This window comes from Vicugna pacos, chromosome 12, assembly GCF_048564905.1.
Source record: "Vicugna pacos chromosome 12, VicPac4, whole genome shotgun sequence".
Classification (NCBI taxonomy): Eukaryota; Metazoa; Chordata; class Mammalia; order Artiodactyla; family Camelidae; genus Vicugna; species Vicugna pacos.
In genome coordinates this window covers 63822833-63843061 of record NC_132998.1, presented here as the reverse complement: position 1 = coordinate 63843061, position 20229 = coordinate 63822833, and the positions used below count along the sequence as shown (strand labels likewise).

At 58.4% G+C, this 20229-nt stretch overlaps 1 protein-coding gene and 1 long non-coding RNA gene across 5 annotated transcripts in view; one reads left to right on the top strand and one right to left on the bottom strand.

The window, feature by feature from the left end:
* Positions 1-20229, top strand: part of CELSR1 (cadherin EGF LAG seven-pass G-type receptor 1) — a 135494-nt gene that overhangs the window by 59411 nt on the left and 55854 nt on the right. The window contains exons 3-5 of the mRNA XM_031673561.2: positions 9077-9299; positions 14616-14731; positions 15122-15210. Of these exons, the coding sequence (XP_031529421.2) occupies positions 9077-9299; positions 14616-14731; positions 15122-15210 (428 nt within the window). The remainder of the gene's footprint in view (positions 1-9076; positions 9300-14615; positions 14732-15121; positions 15211-20229) is intronic.
* LOC140700314 (uncharacterized) lies at positions 7177-19599 on the bottom strand. Of its 4 annotated transcripts, none has more exons than XR_012078727.1 (5): positions 18884-19599; positions 15086-15295; positions 14834-14981; positions 13348-13950; positions 7177-8010 (listed from the first exon to the last, which is right to left on the bottom strand). It is a non-coding gene; the product is annotated as an uncharacterized lncRNA (long non-coding RNA). The 4 variants fall into 4 exon arrangements; XR_012078729.1 differs by lacking the exon at positions 7177-8010 and adding an exon at positions 8103-8302; XR_012078728.1 differs by lacking the exon at positions 7177-8010 and having other exon boundaries at positions 12833-13552; positions 13762-13950.

Genomic DNA, 20229 nt, shown 5'->3' with positions numbered 1-20229 from the left:
GGCTTCAGGGGACTAGCTCATCGCCCCTGGACCCCAGCCTCCTCGGGCTGTGGGGTTGCTGGGAGGGGATGCTGAGGCCCTGCAGGTGGAAGGGCGGATGGACCGATTTTCTCAGTGTTTAGTCTTTGCAGAGACCCAGCCTTTGTCTCATCTCACGCTCCTTCTGCCACTGAAACGAGCCTCACTGGTGGATGGCAGCCACCGGAGATTCTAGTTTTTCAAGTTCAAAGCCCTGAGCTATTTCTTAGGGCCAGAAGGCAGTTAGTTGTCTCTCTATTTCTTGAGAAACTGAAGTCGTCAAACCTCTACGTGTCCTTCCCCTCCTGGGGCCCGTCCCTGCCCTCCTCCAGGGCTGGGGGCTTGGCCCGCCGGTCCCCAGCCCCGTCTCTCTCGTCCTGGTCCTGGAGCAGCCCTGGGACCGTCTGGAGCTCCTCTGGGCAGGAACCGGGTTTCCCCACCCTGCCCGTCCTCTCCCAGACCTGCTGCAACTGTCACACACACGTGCACACACACCACACATATACCACATACAACACACGTATACCACATGCACACATTGCACTCCATGCACACGCACATATCACACACACACACTGCAACACCACACGTGTACCACGGGCACACATCACACACACACACACGCACACTCAGGCTCTTCCCTTCCCCGGGCTGCGCCCTGCTCCCCCGCCAGTCCTGCACGCAGTGAGGCCAGGGTGTTCGCTGCCCCTTCTCGTTCACAGCCGTGACCAGGGGCGTGCCTGTCACCCTCATCTGGCCCCAGCCCGTGGAGTCTCGGTACTTCCTGCGCCTCTGCTGGGGCCTCTTCTGGGCTGAGCGGTCCCCACCCTCCTCTCCACGTGCGGCACTGACGCTCCTGGACAGCGCAGCTCGGGGTCTCCCCCACCCAGGCACTGTTTTTTCCCTCCATTTCCCTTATCTTTAAGGAATCTCTCTTTTTTCAAACAAACAAAAAATGATATTCTTGTACCTTGTGCTGGGCCTCAGTGTCCTCATCGGCAGGCTGGGGGCGTGTTGAGGCTCCCACACCCAGGGCTCTGAGGGTTCGGGCAGCGAGGGGCCCTGCGGGCCTCACCCCATCCTCCAGGCCCTGTGCTCTCAGCACAGCTGCCCTGCAGACAAGCCCTGTGTAAGCCTTGGAGGCTGGGGGGCTTTTCTGGGGGACTTACCCCCAACCGAGGGTCTGTGGCTCCGGCCCTGCAGGCTGGGGCCCCCGGGCAGTCAGTGTCCCCTCACTCCCAGCCCCCAGCCTGGGTGGAACAGGCACGCAGTGGTGGGGGTATGGGTGAGGCCGTGGGACTGAGGGGATCTCGGCTCCTGGGAGCTCCTGTTTTGCAGTTAAGAATGACTTTTCGGGGCATGGGGGCCTTTCCTGGTTTCCCACGTGGGGCTCTGCATTTGCAGCCAGTGACCAGGAGACTGGGCCCTGGGCCCTCGTCCGCAGGGGTTGTGGTGCTTCATGCATTATGGAGCGAGGCTATTGGCTTGCTCGGGTGAACCTGATCTTCGGTGTAGGGACGAGACTGGCAGTCGTGATGAGGGGTGCACGGTAGGACAGGGGTGGGGATTGTCCCCGGGTTCAGGACGACTCAGAGCAAGCAACTGACTCCAAGCAGGATGCTTGGGCGTAAGGAGAAGCCCAAATTCATTTTGAATGCAAACCCCTCGAAAGGGAAAGATGAAAGTCAATCTTGACGGTGAGCACATCTGAGAACATTTATTTCATTAAAATGGTCTTTCTTGTAAGAACTGTATACTAAATTAAAACTATACAAAAGAGTGAAATAATGCCACTTGCAGCAACATGGATAGACCTAGAGGTGACTATACTACGTGTAAATCAGACAGGGAAAGACAGATGTCCCCCGATACCACTTATATGTGGAATCTAAAAAAATGACACAGAGGAACTTATTTACAAAACAGAAACAGAATCACAGGCATAGAAAACAAACATATGGTTACTGGGGGCAAGAGGGGGTGGGGAGGGGTAAACTAGGAATTTAGGATTTGCGGAAACTACCTTATGTAAAACAGATAAAGAACGAAGTCCTACTGTGTGGCACTGAACAGCACATGCATGTGTGTAACTGGACCCGATGCCGTACGCGGAAATGAACACGGCATTGTAAGTCGACTGTACTGCAGTTTAAAAAGTTAGATGTAGGGCTCACTAAATTTGATCCAAATTATTTACGTAAGTAAAGTGATTTTAAGAATTAAAATCCATCATCTCACATCTCTCCGCGGAGTTCAGTGATGCCAAGTTGGCCGTGATGCGGTCTGTCCACCACGGAAGCGGCCCAGCGCCACGTACCGGGGCTCTCCCGCGACGCTTGGCTGTCATGACCTGTCAGCACGCTGGGTGTAGAAGGTACAGTTGAGGAAAACGTAAGTGGATTACTGTGCAGTTTAAACAAATACGCTGGAGTATTGGCCGTGAAAAGCATCCTGCGAAGGTGCCACAGGGGCCTGAACGAAGGTCCCGGAACCCGGAGATGAGAACCTTTCCAGGGCGACTCAGGTCACCCGAAACCTGCATGCTCCGAGTTCTCACTGCCTTTTATTTTATTTTTTTTAAAAAGGTGTGTTTAACTGTAGAATTAATTCTTCATTCATTGCATCAACATATTTCCAGCACTGTTTGAATCAAACACATGAATTATGTAGGTTTTATGATTTTGCACTAGCATTAATCATTGGCTTGGAATTGGGGAAATCCTGGCATTTTATGACTTCATCTGACAAGCATTTGTCGAGTACCTGCTGCATGCCGGGCCTGCGTCAGACACCCTCTGTGTGCTGGATATTCTTAGACTCGGCCCCCAGGCAGACCCTGCCCCAGAGCCTGGGGAGACCGATGTGCAGGAACGGGGGTGTCCCCTGGAGTTGGGACGAGCGTTCTCTCAAGAGGGGAGATTCTGGGCCCATCGAAGTTTGTCATGGGCACCCTGGACCTGGTCAGGTGGGTGGGTAGAGCCTCCTGAGGGGGTGGGGAGGTGCCCGAGATGGGGTCACACCCAGGCACAGGGAAGCCACCTGCAGAGGCCAGGAGAGAGGACGCCAGGCCTAGAGAAAGATGGTCACCACTGGGTCATTGTTGTTAGCGGTGATTTGCATAGGTCTGTACCTACCGGGTAGGTGGCCTGGTGAATCCCCCAGCCGTCCTGCAACCAGGGAGACCATGTGGCCGGTGTGTGAGGTGTGGTGCAGACGAGCTGGCATGTGGCTGAGGGCCAGGTCCTGCGGCAGAGGGGGTCTTCACGTAGCAGCGGGGTTGGTCCTAAGCCGCACGTGGCCAGGTCAGCATTCTGGAAAGCTCTCGCAGGTGTTTTGTGGAGAACAAGAAGATCTGCAAAGCAGTGAGCAGCTGATGTGGCTCCAGGAGCCCAAGAGGAGAAGGTGGCTGTGGTTGTGCCGATTTAGGGGGTGGTGTAGACCGGGGTGCAGATGGCGGTGGAGGCTAGTGACTTGGACTCTGGCAGGTGGCATTGATGGGGACGAGGGAGAAGGGGAGGGGTGGCTCCTGGGCTCTTGGCCCGCCTCCCTGGACAGCTGTGGGACCCTCCCCCACGGGAGGGCCCAGAGAGCAGGCTTGGCGAGGGAGGGACAGGTTTGAGGCCTGGGATTTTGGAGGAGATAACCAGGGGGGTTGTGGTTGGACCGTTGGGTGTGGGGCCCAGGGAAGCAGGCCTGAGGCATGGCTGTAGAGGTGGGGAGCTGGCCCAGGCCTGACCCTGGAGCCCTACCCCTCACTGGTCAGGCAGAAAAGGCCGGGGAAGAGTGTCCCCCGAAGGCAGAGAAACCAGACCTGGTGAGTCACTAGGAAGCCGGGGCAGTTGGCCCCGCAGGGTCAGAGCTGCTTCATCCTGGGGCACTGTGTTTGCAGAGGCCAAAATTTACAATGTTAACATTTTAGGACAAACATGTCTGTGGATGACTGAGACATTGTGCTGTACACCAGAAAACTGACATAACATTGTAAACTGATTATACTTCAGTTAAAAAAAATTTTTAGGACAAATACAGAGGGCCTCTCCTGTGTTTGAGTAGTGTCCCCTCCAAATTCCTGTCCAGAACCTCCGAATGTGGCCTCCTTTGGAAATAGGGTCTTTCCAGATGTAATTAGTTAAGGCTCTCGAGATGAGATCAGATTTAGGTCAGACTTAGGTCCACCCTAAATCCAGCATTTGGTGTCCTTGTAAGAGAAAGGAGAGGGAGACAGACCCAGGGAGGAGGCTCGCCTGACGACAGAGGCAGGGACAACAGCCGCAGCCCAGGCAGGGCGCCCCAGGAGCTGGAAGAGGCCGGAGGGCCCTCGCTGGAGCCTGCAGGGCGCGTGGCCCTGCGACCCCTTGATTCTGGACCTCGGGCCTCCAGGGCTGTGAGAGTACCTCTCGGTCGTTTGAAGCCACCAGGTTTGTCGTACCAGTCGCAGCATCCCCAGGACACAAGCACAACTTCTTGCTGGAAATGGAAAAAAAAAACGTTCACAGTTAAGGCCAACACCGATTTCATGGAGATAGCTGTGTTTGCAGCTGACCTCCAACTGCATGATGGTTTGAGCAGAGGGACAGAAGGACCCGGGCACCGTCAGGCCCTTTCCACTGGGTAGCGGTGTGTTAAGGCAGCTGGCTGACCTGCAGCGTGGCTCTGGCAGCTCAGCCCCCCTCTGCCGTCCTCCTGCGCACGGGGGCGGCCTGAGGAACCAGGCTTCCCTGCGGCCACTGGGAACCGCCTTTGGGCAGGAGTATTGTCGGCAAAGCCAAATTCAGACCTCCGGGAACTGAACGAAGCGCGCTCTCTCGGGGTGCGGGGCCTTCCTCTGTCTGGGCCGAGGTAGCAGGTGGCCCTTTAGAGGACATCGTGGAGCCCTTAGGTCGAGGTGGAGGGGGTCCAGATGTCCAGACAACGGGAAGGCAGAGCTCGGGAGTGGCTGTGGCCACAGTGGGGGCCCCGGCTTCGCTTTCAGCCTGGTGGACGTTGACCACCTGGCCGACCCAGATCGGCAGGGTTCTGGAACCCTGGGGGCAGAGCGCTGCGGGAAGGGCCGGGCCGGACCTCCCTCTGTTTGCCGTCACGGTTTGGGGAGCACGGCCCGCCCTGTCCTCTCGCGGTGGCTTTATTATTTCAGAATGCGCTCTGCTTGGCCCCCGACCTGCCAAGTTGGGACTTGGAAAGCAAACACTCCCAGATGTCACATGTGTTTTCCAAGTAGAGATGAGAGAATTTGAAGTGTATGAAGAACAAATACACCTGAAGCTAAGCGTTTTAAAATCAGCACACAGAATTTAAGAAGGCTGCAGGCCGCCCACCTGGAGAAGGGCCAGAAGCACAGCTTAGCGTGAGAGTGTGTGAGGGGGTGAGCATGGGTGAGTGTGTGTGTGTGAGGGTGTGCATGCAGGTGCATGTGAATATGAGTGTGTATGTTTGAGGGTGTGTGTGTGAACACACAGAAGGGGGTGAGTGTATCAGCAGTGTGACTGGATGTGTGGGGGCACAGACGTGTGTCCGTGCGTGTGTGTGAGGTTGTGTGTGCCTGCCTGTGTCTTAGTGCACACTGCCTGCCTGGCGGGGTGGCGGAGCCCAGCGTCCTGTGGCCGGCGGGGCACCCTGGGAACCCAGGAGCGGGCCTGGGAGATGGGACGGTTTCCATCGATGGTGGAGCGGAGAGGAGGGTCCGCAGGGGTCCGCGGGCAGCTGTCCTTTCCCCACTTCTGAGCAGGGTGTGGGGCCTCTGCTCACAGGTCTGCAGGGGCAGCCCGCCCGGGGAGAACAAGTGGCCGGCCTGGCTGGGCCTTCTGGCCTCTGCCTCTGGGCCCTGCCTGGTGGGGGCGTGGAGCACAGAGAGCCCACCCGAGCCTGCCCGGCCCTGGGGGTGGGCTCACGCTGGGTCACGGGCCTGGTGCCCTAAATAGGGACGAAGCTCAGTAGGAGGTCAGCGACTGCACGTCTTCCCCCCCCCCCCCCGCCCCGGGCTTGAGGGACGCAGGCCAGGTGCCCTTTGCTCAGCAGGCTGTGTGCTCTCGGGTGCCACAGCCTGGGAGTGAAGATTCTTGGTGATACTGGAGGAAGTAGAGGGGTCTCAGATTTTTCAGGAGCCTTGCATGTTTCTGATGATTGTTATGCTAATTATGGATCAGTTTCACTTGTACCTTAAAAAACAAGCTCATTGGAAGCGTTCCCTTGGATGAGTGAAAGGGTTTTCTTACACCCATCAACTGTTCCACTCTCTGAAACCCACGGGGTCTGAGGCCCCGAGATCTGCTTTCTCAAGGAGCCATGCCTGGGCGGGGGCCTGGTGCAGGGGCACGCGGGGCTGCCCAGAGGAGGGACTGGGCTCCGGTGCGGTGGCAGCAGGGTCTCGGCTGCCCCAGGCCTCAGCCCTGGAGATGCCGCGCAGAGAGGGCTGCGCTGGCCGAAGGGCCCGGTCTCTGCATCTCCATACTGACCCGTCGCCGGCTGTGGGCTGCCCCAGCAAGGGTGTGTAGCTTTGGGTGTGGGATTTCTGGGGGGTATGTGAATGCAGAGCGTCAGCTGTGAGCCGTCATCACCCAGCACCCCAGAGCCTGGGTCCTGGGGGGTCGTGCTCCACAGCTCCCACTGACAGCAGCATCCAAGTTTTCTTTTTAAAAACTGATGATAAATTTTTATATCACTGTTCAGTTTGCTCAAATTCCCAGTTGTCTCGTACATGCAGGCTGTGGTCTGAATCATGTCCCCCAGATTAATAGGCGACAGCCCTAACCGCCAGTGGATCTGTGTCTGGAGATGGGGCCCAGAGGGAAGTAATTCAGACAAACGATGAGTGTGGGCCCTGCTCCAAGAGGATTAGTGTCCTCGTGAGAAGAGACAGCGGAGATCTCTGTCTCTCTGTGCACATACTCTGAGGAAGCGCCGTGGGAGGCCACGGTGAGGCGGCCGCCTGCAAGCCGAGGAGGGCCCTCTGCCGGCCCGGCTGTGCTGGCACCTGGCCTGAACTCCGCGGGACACACTTCTGTTGTTTCAACCCCCAGCTCATGGTACTTTGTTATGGCAGCTTGAGCAGACCAAGGCAGCAGTGACGTATCCACATGGGTCCATGTTGAAAAGGCACCAAAGGGCATCCGGTGAACTCCTCTGGGGATCCCAGTGACTTCTGGGTTTGGGGACGACGCTGCCATTTGAAGGCACACCTCGCCGTGCACCGAGGGTCCTGGTGCCGGATGTCTCCGGAGCTCCGAGTTTCCTATCTCTTCATACCAACCTTTTAATAATCCGAGAGCACTAGCCTCACAAAGGAGAAATTGTTAAGTACGACCCTGTGCAGACATAACATTTTTATGTGACTGCAAATGCATAAATAAGTCAAAAGTTAAACTGGAGCCAGGAGGGCGTTATCCCAGAAATGGCAGAGAACAGTTAATTCCTTAATTTACGGGGAGCGTGTATAACACACAGAGAACAAGACCAACCATCTGATAGAAAAAGTGATCAGGCCGTTCAGAGACAGGAAGCGGCCGTTGCCAATAAAACTCAAACAGGTGTCGGGCCTCATCAGAAGTGAACACAAATAAAACACCTTTGAGATTCATTTGTCAGGAGTGCACATAATTGTACAGATTGATCATGCTTCCTGTCAGCGAGGACGGGCGAGTCTCTTCATCCTTTTGGGGAGGGCGGTTTGGAAACAGCTATCAAAATGCAAAGCTGTGTGTGCCTTGGGTTCATCGCTGGTAGGAATTTTCTCGAGAGAGGTATCCTTAAAGCCCGCCAAGGAGGATGTATACCAGAAAGTTATCTGCAGTAAAGCGAGCTGCAGGCAGCCGACACGTCCGTCAGTGAGGGAACAGAAAGCCCACGGGGTCCTCTCAAGGTGTGCTGTGTGGCCGTGGGAAGAGGAGGAAGAGCTCCCAGGGCTGACGGGGGTTCTCCGAGGTGCAGCGGTGAGCCGACGTGCCGGACGGCATGGGCAGGGCATCCAGTTCTCTTGGTTTTTTCTGCAAGAAACAGCTGAAGACATTTTTAATGCCACACTGTTTGTGGGGTTGTTTTTTTTTAGGATGTGAATGTAATACCTTTATTTTTAAATGCATTCATTTGAAAACCAGTAACAGTGGGGTCTGAGGACTTTCTGGTTGTTAGAGGCTCCTGTCGGTCTGTGGGCCTGTGAGGGCTCAGAGATGTCCACCCCGTGGCAGGGGCAGGGCGGGACCATGTCCTAGGGAGCGAGGATCGCCTGGCTGGACCGCTCCTGGCTGACGCGGTGGCCTTTCTGTTGGTGAGCACTCTGGGTCCGATGGGCCTGGGGGCAGAAGCGGTCAGCTTGGACTGCCTGGTCAGTTTCTATGAGGAAGCTTCCAGAACCCTCCTGTCTCTGAGGGACTGGGCTACAGGGAGGGCACTGGCCTGTCCTTGGTGAGCTCCGAGGCTGGTGGGAGAGACAGACCTGACTAAAAACGAACTGGACTCTGGTGCTGGCCGGGCGGTGGGGGCTGCGTGGGGGGCAGCAGGGCAGGTGGGCGCAGGAGGCCCTGGGCCTAAGCAGGGCTGGTCCCGGCCCGAGGAGCCCAGCGCCGCACTGGCGTGGGTGTGGGCGTGGGGAGGGGCACGGGGCCCTCTCAACCTCAGTATTTCTAGGTAATTCTCTCGAAAGAGAGCCGGGCTCAGCCAGTGGGTGTTCAGAACGGAGCTGGATGCTAAGAAGTGTTCACTGATGCACCGTCCTCTGCCCCTTGAGCAGGGGGACCGCTGGGCAGGCCCAGGACAGGGACGGGTCGGAGTGACTCAGCCACCTGATGCGTTAGGCTGAGGACCCCCTGGGGGTGCTTACTGGGACCCTGCTGCCCGGCCAGCCGCAGATGCCCACCAGGCACCGGATGCCCTTGTTCTGGCGGGAACAGCACGCATCTGGTTGCAGCCGACTCCGGCGTGGTTCCCAGAGGCCCCACGTGCTCCCGGGTTTGGGTTGAGCTGCTGGTTCTGCAGCGGTGTTGGTGGCCTCGGCGTGGGTGTGCCCCTCCCCCGCCACCCCATCCCAGGGCCGCTGTGTGAACCCCGCCCCGCTCTCGTCCCCCAGGCGAGCACTGTGAGGTGAATGTGCGCTCCGGCCGCTGCGCCCACGGCGTGTGCAAGAACGGGGGCACCTGCGTGAACCTGCTCATCGGCGGCTTCCACTGCGTGTGCCCCCCCGGCGAGTTCGAGAGGCCGTACTGCGAGGTGACCACCAGGAGCTTCCCGCCACAGTCCTTCGTCACCTTCCGCGGCCTGAGACAACGCTTTCACTTCACCGTCGCCCTCGCGTGAGTGGTCCCCACACACCCCGTCCCTCCAGGTAACAGCAGAGCCCGTCCGCTGGGCCGTCCGGGAGCTGAGTAGCCCTGGCCAGAGCCGGCTGCAGGACCGGCTACTTAATTTTAGGGCCCCATGCAAATTGAGGATGGGGCCCTTGTTCAAAAGTTAAGAATTTCCAGTTGGCAGTAGCAGAGCATTAAGCCAGACATGGGGCTCTGTTTGCCCACGTGGGGCGCACGCCCATAAAGCCACTGGGCTGTTCTGGTCCCGCTCACCTGCCAGCGTGGAGGGCAGGGGACCAGCAGGCCTGGGGATCAGACTCAGCGTAGCCTCCTGCCGTGCCACCTGTTAGCTGGGTACCACGGGCGGCTGTCGGACCCCTTTAGCCTGGGTCCTTCGTCCATCGCCTGAGGATGCAGGCGGACTGTGCCTCAGCCATTCTTCTATTTTTGCATCTTTTTCTCCAGGAGAATCTAGATTTAATTCAATTTTTAAAAACGTATCATTTCCATTGAAGAGATCTCTATCAAGTTTAACTTCGGAGAATAGGGTGTTTTTATGTTTGATCGTTGTGTAGGGGGCCCATTATTAGGGGAGCACAGTCTCCGGGGGGAAGGCTGCGTTCTGCGTCCCCCAGAACCCAGAGGCTCCCTCGAGAGGCCCTTGGAGAACGGGGCTCCTCAGGGCCGGGTGGGGCAGGCTCCTCCCCTGGGAGGCCCGCCCCTGAGCAGGTGAGGGGTGCAGCCCAGTCGACAGGCCCCGTGCGGTGCTGGCGTGAGCACGTCCAGGCAGCCCCCTGCCCTCTCTCCCGCTCTTCTCAGTCAGGTCCTGGGAGTCCCTCCACCTCCGGTCTCCCGTGTCCGGCCACTTCCCTCCTTCCCGGGCCCCCGTCCTCGCCCCCGGGTGACACCTGGTACTGGCAGCCGTGGTGCCATCTGCTCTCAGCCTGAGTCAGGTGGTTCCCTGTTGACCTCCTGCCAGGCCTGCCGGCCATCTGGAGTGAAACCCAAACTTCTCAATAGGGCACATGGGGACGCCCTGTGCCCTGACCCCTGGCGACCCCTGGTCCTGGCACCTTGCGCCCTGTGACCTGGCCACCCTCACCTCGTGATTCTCTGGACCTGCCCCGCCTCTCGAAGGCCGTTTCCTCGCCTCCTGCTGCCGGTCTGCCTGACTCCTGCTCCTGCTCCCTTGAGGAAGCCCCGCTGACCCAGGCCGGGCGACCCCGGCCTTCCAGCTCCGGCTGGACGGTCTGGTCACAGCCTGCGTGTCTGCTGCCTGCAGCCTCTGACAGCCCTGCTTGCAGGATCAGGCTGCCGTCCACCTCGACTGCCCCGAAAGGGTCCTGGTGAGGGCACTTGGGTAGCATGGGCGTTCTGTACATCGTGGCTCGGATCTCACCCGAACCCTGTCCTCCACGCTAGCGCGTGGGTTGGGGTGGGAACGCACGCCAGATTTCCTGATCCTTATTTTTGTGCTGGCTGTCAGATTATTTGTGTTAAAGTCTCCAAAGCAGATGCCTGTCCTTTTGAAACCTTTCAGTGACTGCATGGGATCCGTGGCCGGGGTTTCCGGGCTTCAGGCCCCAGGGCTTCTGAGCGCATGCTGAGGCCCAGCTCTGTCCGTCCCTGACCACCTGCTGGTCTGAAGCTCCTCGGGGGCTTTTCATCCTGTGTCCCAACACCCAGGCTCCCAGAGGTCAGCGAGCTGGTTGTTCCTTGCAGACAAGACACGAGTGCCCGCTGCTCCCTGCCTGTGGCCCCGTGACGTCGGCCAGGGGCCTCCTGTGCTCCCAGAGGAGGGCTCTTTGGCCTGGTGGGGGGTGGGAGGGGTAAAGTTGCAGAGGGCGGCCATCCCGGGCATTCCGAGTGGCGTGGGGTGTCAGCTGCCCCACCCACCTGGCCCTGCTCCAGCCGCCCGGTAAACTCTTGGGCTCAGACATGTGCACTGGGTGCAGACGATGTCCTCTCAGAGGACGCTCTGTTTAGGGAGACTGGTACCCCGTGAAACACCTGCTGGGCTCTGCCCAGCTCATCTCAGACCTCAGCGTGCGCCACACTGCAGCAACATGCGGGCTTTGTGCTGGTTCCTTCTCATTTCCTGTCAGGCTCGTTTCCTTCTCACAAGGACCCTGGGAGCTGGGTACCACTGTCACCCCCTTCCCGCAGGCGAGGAGCCTACGGCAGAAGGGCTGAGAAGCCTGCCTGAGGCGGCAAGGCTGGTCAGCGGGACCCACAGGGTTTGCCAGTAGCCCGTGCTCTTAATGTCACCTCCTCCCCCCACCCCCATAAGCCTCCTGGCCCAGGGCTTGCTCGTCCTGATCTGCAGGCATTTCCCAGCTTCTGTCCTCTTCCTGAATTTCCCTTGGAGACCAGCTTTGATAAAGTAGCAAGGGGGCTGTGATCCCCGGAGCCCGTGTGTGTGCTGGCGGCCCTGCTCCTGGCTCTGAAATACAGTTTGTAGTGTTGTGTCAGTTTCTGGTGTACAGCACAGTGTTTCAGTCCCACACAGACATACATCTGTTCGTTTTCGTATGTTTCATTATAGGTAACTACGAGATACCGAATGTGGTTCCCTGTGCTGTGCAGTAGAAGCTTGTTGCTTAATTTGTGTACAGTTAGTATCTGCAATCTGCTCCTGATCTCAGAGCGTTGACCCCTTTTCCGGGAGCTAGCAAGACGGGAGGTGGGGGACGTGGCTCCAGTCGGCCCCCTGGACCCAACTGCAAGGCGGCAGCGTTATTTGATTCTAAAACCGGTTTTGGAGGTTTGGGCCACTTGGAGCCCCACCGTTTTGAAGTTATTGCCCACATTTTGGTACCCGGTTTCCAGCTCCACCATGTTCGGTAAAACGGCTAACGAGGGACCCTCTCCAGGCCAGTCGTGAGGGCTCACGGGGGTTGGCACTTCACCCTCCCGTTCACAAGCAAGCCCCTGCCTGCTTGGAATATTAGGCCCCCGCCTTGCGCCCACAGGCCCTGTGCTCAGAAAGCCACCGTGTGGGCACAGCCTCCAAACTGAGGGCTCCTCTGTGGGACCTTGGCCACTCTGTCCCACATGGCTTCCATGGGTGCCTGCCCCCCAAGTCAAAGGCGCCCTGCATCTTCAGGCAAACATGTCGCTGGCATGTGGTTTTGGTGTCTAGGTGGCCACAGCCCCCTGGGCGTGGTCGGCACCCTCTGTCACGTGCAGCACAGTGAGTGACCTGCAGGAGGCTGACCTCAAAGGTGACCAGAAGTCCTGGTGCTGTAGGCAGGCAGGCCCACCGACATGGGGCCGGCAGACATGCCGGAAACCAACACAGGGTGTCTGTCGGCTCCAGACTCAGAAAAAAATGAAAGAATACTCTTGTCTAAGTAAATGTCCACGTAACGTGGTGTCTGTGTCCTCACTTCTCGTATTTCAGACGATCACATTTGACAGCAGTTTGTGGACGACTTCCGGTACGCCTGACGACGGCTGAAACGTCAGGGCCGACGCCAAACCGGGAGGGTTTTGCTCCAAAGGCAAAGTCATAAAAAGCCCCCCCAGAACTTGGGCAGAAGAGCAGTCACACGCTGGGGCTGTGGTGGCTTTGGAGCAGGGCCCGGAGGAGCGGGCCCCGCCTCCTGAGGGGCGCCCCGTGGGAAAGGGGGGCTGGGGCACCGGCCCGGGGCTTTTGTTTCAGGCGGTTCTTTCCAGGCTGCTTCTCTTCTTTCTGGTTTCTGTTTGCCAAGGGTCCGGGCTCCCGGCCCCACGGTCCCGCAGCCTCTCCTCCCCCGCCTCCCCGCCCCCGTCCTTTGTTCGCTCCTTCCCGGGCCCCCTTGCCAGGCCTCGGTTTCTATTTCTGGCCTTTCCTCTTTTCCCTTACGAGGTTCAGGCCCTCCCCGTGGCCCTGGGTCCCTTCTTTGGCTCTCGGTCCCCAGCAGTGAGGGTTTCTGCCGGAGGACCATTCAGCCCTGACCCCCCGGACCAGCTCCCACCTCGGTCCAAAGGGAAACTCACAAGAGCGAGACCCACCAAAGGGGAGCAGGTGTGCCCCGGAGTCTCGGGCCGCAAGTGCGTATCCCAGCCTTACCTCAGCGTCCTCCTTCCACCTGCTCACTCCACGCCCAGAGCATCCACTCTGCCGTGCAGGTGTGTCCTCTGCCACCTTCTAAACGGGGTGTCGAGTCCGGACGGGAACTGTCAGTTTTAAGTAACTAACTCAGGGAAACGGCTGAGGTCAGGCGCCCCAGGCTCTTTCTGACAGGCTCCTGCTGCACGAAAACAGATAAACCAACCTGGAATCAAAGGAAAGAATTTCCCCCACTTAATCTCCGATGAGGGAGACATCCAGCTCACTCAGGAAACGGTCCCCAGTTCACTCGGGAGGTTTGCCCGGTTCTCTGTAACCTGGGTGTCGAGGAGGCGTCGAGGCGACTTGGTGTGTCCGGGACCCTTGGGTCTGATGGACCACGGGGGTGGGAGAAGGGTTTCTGAGGCTGTTTACCTCTTGTCGCAGGAAGTGGTCTGAATGCTTAAAGCCTGACGAGTCTGCTCGTTTTCACGCGTCCGTCGGTTCGCGCGTGCGGGCGTCCATCCGCTGACTCAGCGCTTGTCTGGACCAGATCTTGTTTTGGTCTCCAGGATGCAGCGATGAATGAGAATCCTAGTCCCTCCCCTTGCAGGATCGCACGTTCTTGTAAACAAATAAACAAGCAGGGTGCTTTCAGAAATGAAATGAGGGGTTGATGGGGTAGGGGCACCATTTAGATAAAATGAGCTGGGGAAAGCACAGTTGGTGTGGCGTACGGGAGAGCTGCAGAGCCAGGGAAGATTGTTCCCCACGTGGGAAACAACAGGTGCAAAGGCCCGGGGGCAGGGAAGAGTGTAGCACTGGGGAGCAAAAGGACTCAGTGTGGCTGGAGTGTGGTGGTGGAGACAAGGGACTTGGCCCTGAGGGGTCATCAGCACCCACATCCCTGTGTCCTGGGGCACATCCGCAGAAGAGGCACTGCATGTGTATTTGGTCCAAACATTTCCCGATGGTATAGTGGCCATTTCATCTGTCTATAACATTGTGCAGATGGAACCTTTTCACCTTATATGGGTCGTGGTCACCAAATTCCCCCCTAGAACCTGGTTTGTTCCTTCCAGAGAAGACTGCCACTGATCAGATTTTATGGACTGTCAACCCCTCATATGAAAAGAGCCCTGGGGACCAGAGTCTTCGCTGAGTGTGGCCCCTGCCCTCGCCCACCCCGGCCAGGCTAACTGCTCTGGGCAGCCTCTGGTTTCTGCTGCCTGCAGACCTTCCACCCCGGGGTCATCCGCTGTGTGATGTGCTTCTGCTTGGCCCCGCAGGTTTGCCACCCAGGAGAGGAACGCCCTGCTGCTCTACAATGGCCGTTTCAACGAGAAGCACGACTTTATCGCCTTGGAGATCGTGGACGAGCAGGTGCAGCTCACCTTCTCAGCAGGTAAAGCCTCCTGCACCGGAAAGAGTGGCCCTCAGAGCATGTCACGGGCGCCTTGTCGGTTAAAACCAGCCCACCCCGTGCAGCGCCTTCGAGCCTGCTCACCTGCTGATCCCTGGATCCACATCTGGGAATCCGTCCTGTGGGAGAGATCCCGAATGCACAGAGATGTTCACTGCAGCGTTGTTTACAATGCTGGGAACACAGCTCAGATTTCCAAAAATTGGGGGATCATTGAAGTGTGCTGCTGCCTCTGTAGATGGCCGACATTTGCAAAGCCATGAAAAATGTTTCTGGGTTGGCAAGAACGTTTGTCCAGACTGTCAGAAGGACTTTTAGCCTCAGGGGCCCGCTCACCTGTCTTTTCTCTCTGGATCTCCCCCTGCCCCACAGGTGAGACCACGACGACAGTGTCCCCGCAGGTTCCCGGGGGCGTGAGTGATGGGCGGTGGCACTCGGTGCAGGTGCAGTATTACAACAAGGTAGGGCGGCGCCACCCCACCTCCTCCAGCCTAGGGGCGCGGTGGGGGGAGCCTGGCAGCTTTTCTGTCTTCAGACATTTATACTCTGAAATTTAAATAAATACGCTGGTTGAAAAAGGTATTTAGGAAATGAGCGTTTGTTGAGGGTCTGTGTAAATAAACCCAAGGCCTGTGCTGGGGCGGATACTCCCCCAGGGAGCGCTGGGCGGGGAGACAGGGACCCCGGAGACCACCCTACACTGAGAAGGACGCAGAAAGAGTTTATTCATTACAGCTGCCTTGGCCAAGTCATTACTGGAGGCTAAAATTCCAGGCCATTCAAACCCAATTCCAAAGCGAAACTCCTTTCCTCCGCTCTTACCTGGATGAAACCCGAGAGTCAGGAGGCTCTCCAAGGAAATGCTGGGACGGCCTGGGGGCTTTAGGGGTGTCCTTTTATTTTGCTGTTTATTGGCTTGTAAGGAAACTCCTTGGTGGTTTTTGCATCAAAATGCCCCGTTTTCCACTGCTGTGGTTTTAGCAAACCACTCGCCTTCCTGGGAAGCTCCCAGGCGCCTCCCGCTTGCTGAGCTTGGCCGCAGACCCCACCCCCGCCCCCCAAGGCCGCAGGGCTCAGCCTGGGCTTGGCTGGCAGGTAAGGGGCCCTCCCTCAGTGAGAAATGCGCCCACGGAGGAAGAGTGCTTTGTGTCCTTCACGTCTGCTGCCTTTCAGGGTATTGACACAGCAGTGGTTAGCGAGGGCCTCCTGCCCTTGGGCCTGAGGTGTCTGTCATCGAGGCCCCTCCCCTCCCCCTCCTTCCCCTGGTCTGGCACCACCCAGCCCTCTGCCTCCTTTACGTCTGGCCTGCCCTGGACGGCTCATTTCCCAGTTGCCCTAAATAGGCCACAAGCAGCGATCACCCTGCATGATGACCACAGTTTTTGTCCCCGGCCTGTGGGTGAGAGCTGCCCCCCCATCATCTAGGACAGAAGCCAGGCAGGTTCTGAGTCTGCGCCATATTTGTGATGAGGGCAAAGGAAGGTTCTGATGGGGTCAGGGTGCAGATCTGAAGCGACATGGGGCCCGGCGCTCTTCTTGGGACTTGGAGGACCAAGCAGAGGATGTTCACGGGTGCCTGGGACGGGGCCTGGGTGGCGCAGCCCCCTGGCAGCCCCGCCGCCCTTGCTCTGTTACCCTCCCGGGGCGTGATCTCATCAGTGCTTGGCTGCTTGATGCGGGGGGTGCAGTGGGGGCTGGAGGGAGACAGGGCGCCTCCAGGGACACGCTTGCAACTTCCCGGCTGTCCTGTCGCAAACCCCAGAGTCTTCTGCTGACGCGATGCTCCTGTGGCTGTTCGGGACGATTATTAGCCAGTGAGAGGTGCGCTCACCACCTGCTGGCCACCTGGGAGCAGCCTCGCGTGGCTGCTGTGTGAGGCTGCAGTGGGGTCGCACCCTCAGAGCCTCCCCTCCTGCTGACTTCCGGGGCCTCGAGGGCGGATGGGCACGGCGTGGGGTTTTCCTCCCAGTGTCTTAGCCCACAGGGCACATTTTCCCCCGTAGATACCTGTGGGCCTCTCCCACCTGGGGCTCCCCCAAGTGAGTTCTTCTGCCCCCTACAACCTGCACTCTAGGTCAGGTCATTTCTGCCCCTTCTCTCCCCTGGGGACGGTCTCCCCTGAAAGCGTTCTCTCACAAAGGAGCAGGCGAGGGACAGCAGCTGTCTCCTGGGCACAGGAGGGAAGGCTGGGACCCAGCGTCCTGCAGGGTCAGGAGCCCGAGGCCAGATCTGCGCTCTGTGCACTTCTGTGTCCCCATGGCCCCGGGCACCATCCCTCTGAGCACAGGGTCTGTTGTATCTGAGATCAATCAAGGCCTCGAACCTGCTCCAGCCGGCGGGCAGGACAGTGCGCAGGCCCCGGATTTCTCTGTCCACATTGCTGGGCGGCTTTCCCGAGTCTGAGCAGGGCCGACGAGGACGCATGCTGTCAGCAGAGCTGGCCCCTCCTGGTCCAAGGATGGGGACAGGGGTCAGTGGTTTTCTGGCTCAGACACATTCGGGCTTTTGTTGGGACATTGCACACGCTCTTGAGTAGGAAGAAGGAAAAGTGAGGGTCAGCGTGGACGCTCTTGCTTGCCTGCTGCTCTGGGGCAGGGACGCTGTGCCCCGAAGTCTGGCCTTCGCACACCTCTGAGCTCTCAGCCTCAGATCTCCTCCTGGGGTCGGTGGGCCCCGGTGGTAAGTGCTTCCTGAGGGCTGAGTGCCCGGCAGGATGCAAGCCAGTCGGGATGGGCTGGGGGAGCCCACGCTCCGTGTCAGGGAATCAAAGGCCGTGCCCGGGTGCGTTTTCCTTCCTGCTTGAGTGGGAGACGCATCTCCCAGGGCCGGCTGAAGACTCGGCTTCGGGGCTGAATCAGCCTTGGCTGCCCCGCCAGGGCACCTGCACATAGCGTGTTTCAGAGTCACCCGCCGATGGCTGAAGCAACAGCGTGTCACGGAACAGTCACAGCTCGGCCGGCCCTGCCCAGGTCCTGGGGCAGCCTCCTTGACCACCGCTCTGCACACTGGGAGTCTCTCAAGGCCCTGCCTGCTCACAGAGACCCTCCAGGGAGCACCGAGGAGTGAGCCCGCCACTGCAGGGCCCTGGGACGGCCCCTGGGGAAGGAGGAGCCCACGGGAGAGGACGAGCACCCCTGCCCCCACCGCTCTGCTCCAGGCCGGCCTCCCGGCAGCACCTGAGCCAGGCCCTCCGCACGGATTAGGCCTTCCTCTCCTGCCAGCTCAGCTGCTTCCTCTCTTGCCCGAGGCTGTCTGATGGAGGAAACCAAGCAGTTTGCACAGCTCTCCTGAGGCCTCCGTGCGTGTCACACAATGGGAAGGGCTCACGGGGATTACGGACATCTGTCTCCTGGGAGCTTTGTGTCCCTGGCCCCCTTGTCCAGACACTGAGTTGTTCTCCCTGCGCCGGGGGCCGGGCAGGGCTCAGCCGGTAGGTAGCGAGCACGTTTGGAGGGGCGGGAGGGCCACCGGGCCCAAGTCGGGATGCAGCTGGAGGCTGGTGGGGAGGGCGGCTCTGACGGCAGTCTGCGAGGGGCCAGTCACTCAGCAGGCGTCTGTTTTGTCATCCGTGTCGTGGCTGGTCCTTAAGTGGGTCCTGCGTGGGAGACCTCTGGGGCCCCTTGGACCCTCCCCAATTCTCCCAGGGCCCGGGACCCTGTGTGGGCTGTTTCACCAGTCAAGCACTCCCTTCCCACCAGGAGACAGGTGGAAACCTCACTGGGATGGTCCCGGGGGGCTTATCACCAAAGAGGGGCAGGGCGTGGGGCGTCCATGCTGGTCAGTGCAGGACCCGGGGCTGCAGAGGAGCTATGACAGCCCTCAGGCCAAGAGGAACCAGGGGAGAGGGCAGAATGGAACTCAGACAGAAGGGGTCTTGGAGAGAAGCCACCTGTGCAGAGAAGTGACCGTCTGCAGAGCCCTCCCGCTGCTTCTCGCCCTCCCTCCGCTTCTCGCCCTCCCTCCGCTCCCCTCCTGGGCTCCCACGGGCCCCAGCCAGCCAGAGACCAGAGGCCAGCACCTCTTGGGAGGGTCCCTGTGGGTCGACCCTGCAGGCAGAGAGGCAGGCAAAGTCAGGTCACTGTTTCTTCCTGCTTGGTGACGTTTTAAGTGGGACGGTCTGGTGGCTTCACTTACCTTCAGGGAAGCTGGGGCGCCTGCCGGAGCTGGGCGTTGGCCTGGGGAGGTATGTTAAAGGTGGAGCCTTTGCATGGACACCTTGCACTCTGCAAAGCACGGATGGGACACGGAGCCCCTCCGCCTGCGCCTACCTGTGGGCTTTCGGGGCGGATTTGGAGGGTTTGTGGTCATCAGTTTGTCGTAGGTGTGCTTTTTCCCCCGAGCCTGTTGTGCAAGACAGGTAAACATTTCCACCCCCAGCTTGCGAAAGAGTGACTGCTCCTGACGGACGGGTCTGTGTAGATCATTCTGAAATGAGTTCTTCCCACTGGGAACTCGGGCTGGTCTTGGTGGAAGTAGACGGAACGAAAGAAGAAAGATAAGAGCAGAATCCAGCGACACTGAAAACAGGAAACAGAGAGACTCAATAAAACAAAGAGCTCTGGAAAGATCAATTAACATTGGCAGACTTCGAGCAAGACTGACCAAAAACAAAAACAAACCCCCCCACATCAAAAACCCAGAGAAGACTCAGACTGCCGGTATGAGGGATAAATTCTCAAGTCCTCAGAAAACACAAGCTGCCACCACTTGACCAATACAAAATAAATGACTTGAATAACTGTGTTACTGTTGAGAAAAATTGAATTTGTGTTTTGAAAACGCCCCAAAGTGAAATCTCCAGGCGCAGGTGGCTTTACTGGAGAATCCTACCAAATGTTGAAAGAATTACAGCAACTCTGTACCGTCTCTTTCAGGGAAAAGAAGAGGCAGGAACACTTCCCAGTTGACTTTATGGAGTTGTATTGCCCTAATGCCAGAACCAGATGAAGACAGCACCCAGAAAGAAGGCTCTAGGCCAGCATCCCTCATGAATGTAGATACAGCTCATGTCCACACGACCCCTGTTCACAAAGGTTCCCAGCAGCTTTCCCCCTAATGTTCCCAAGCTGGAAACCTCCCAGAAGCCCCCTGCGGGCGATGGCGGAGCAGACTGGACACACCCTCCCCATGGAACTCGGAAGACTATTCAGTAATGAGAAGGCATGAACTACTGATGTCTGTACGAAATAAAGCCAGCCTCATGGGCTCGTGTCGTGTGCGGGTCCTCTTGTGTAAGGTTGTACGGGGACAGGACTGGAGAACAGATGAGTGGTCCCCTGGGATTGGGGGGTGGGGTGTGGCTGTGAGCGGGCAGCAGGTGCCGTCCAAGGGGTGATGGAACATTCCGTGCCCTGACTGTATCAGGTCCACATCTGGGCTGTTGTGTTATGCCACCACTCTGCAGGATGTTTGCTACTGGTGGGAACTGGGTAAAGGGCACACCGGATCTGTTATTTTTCACAATTGCCTGTGCATCTAAA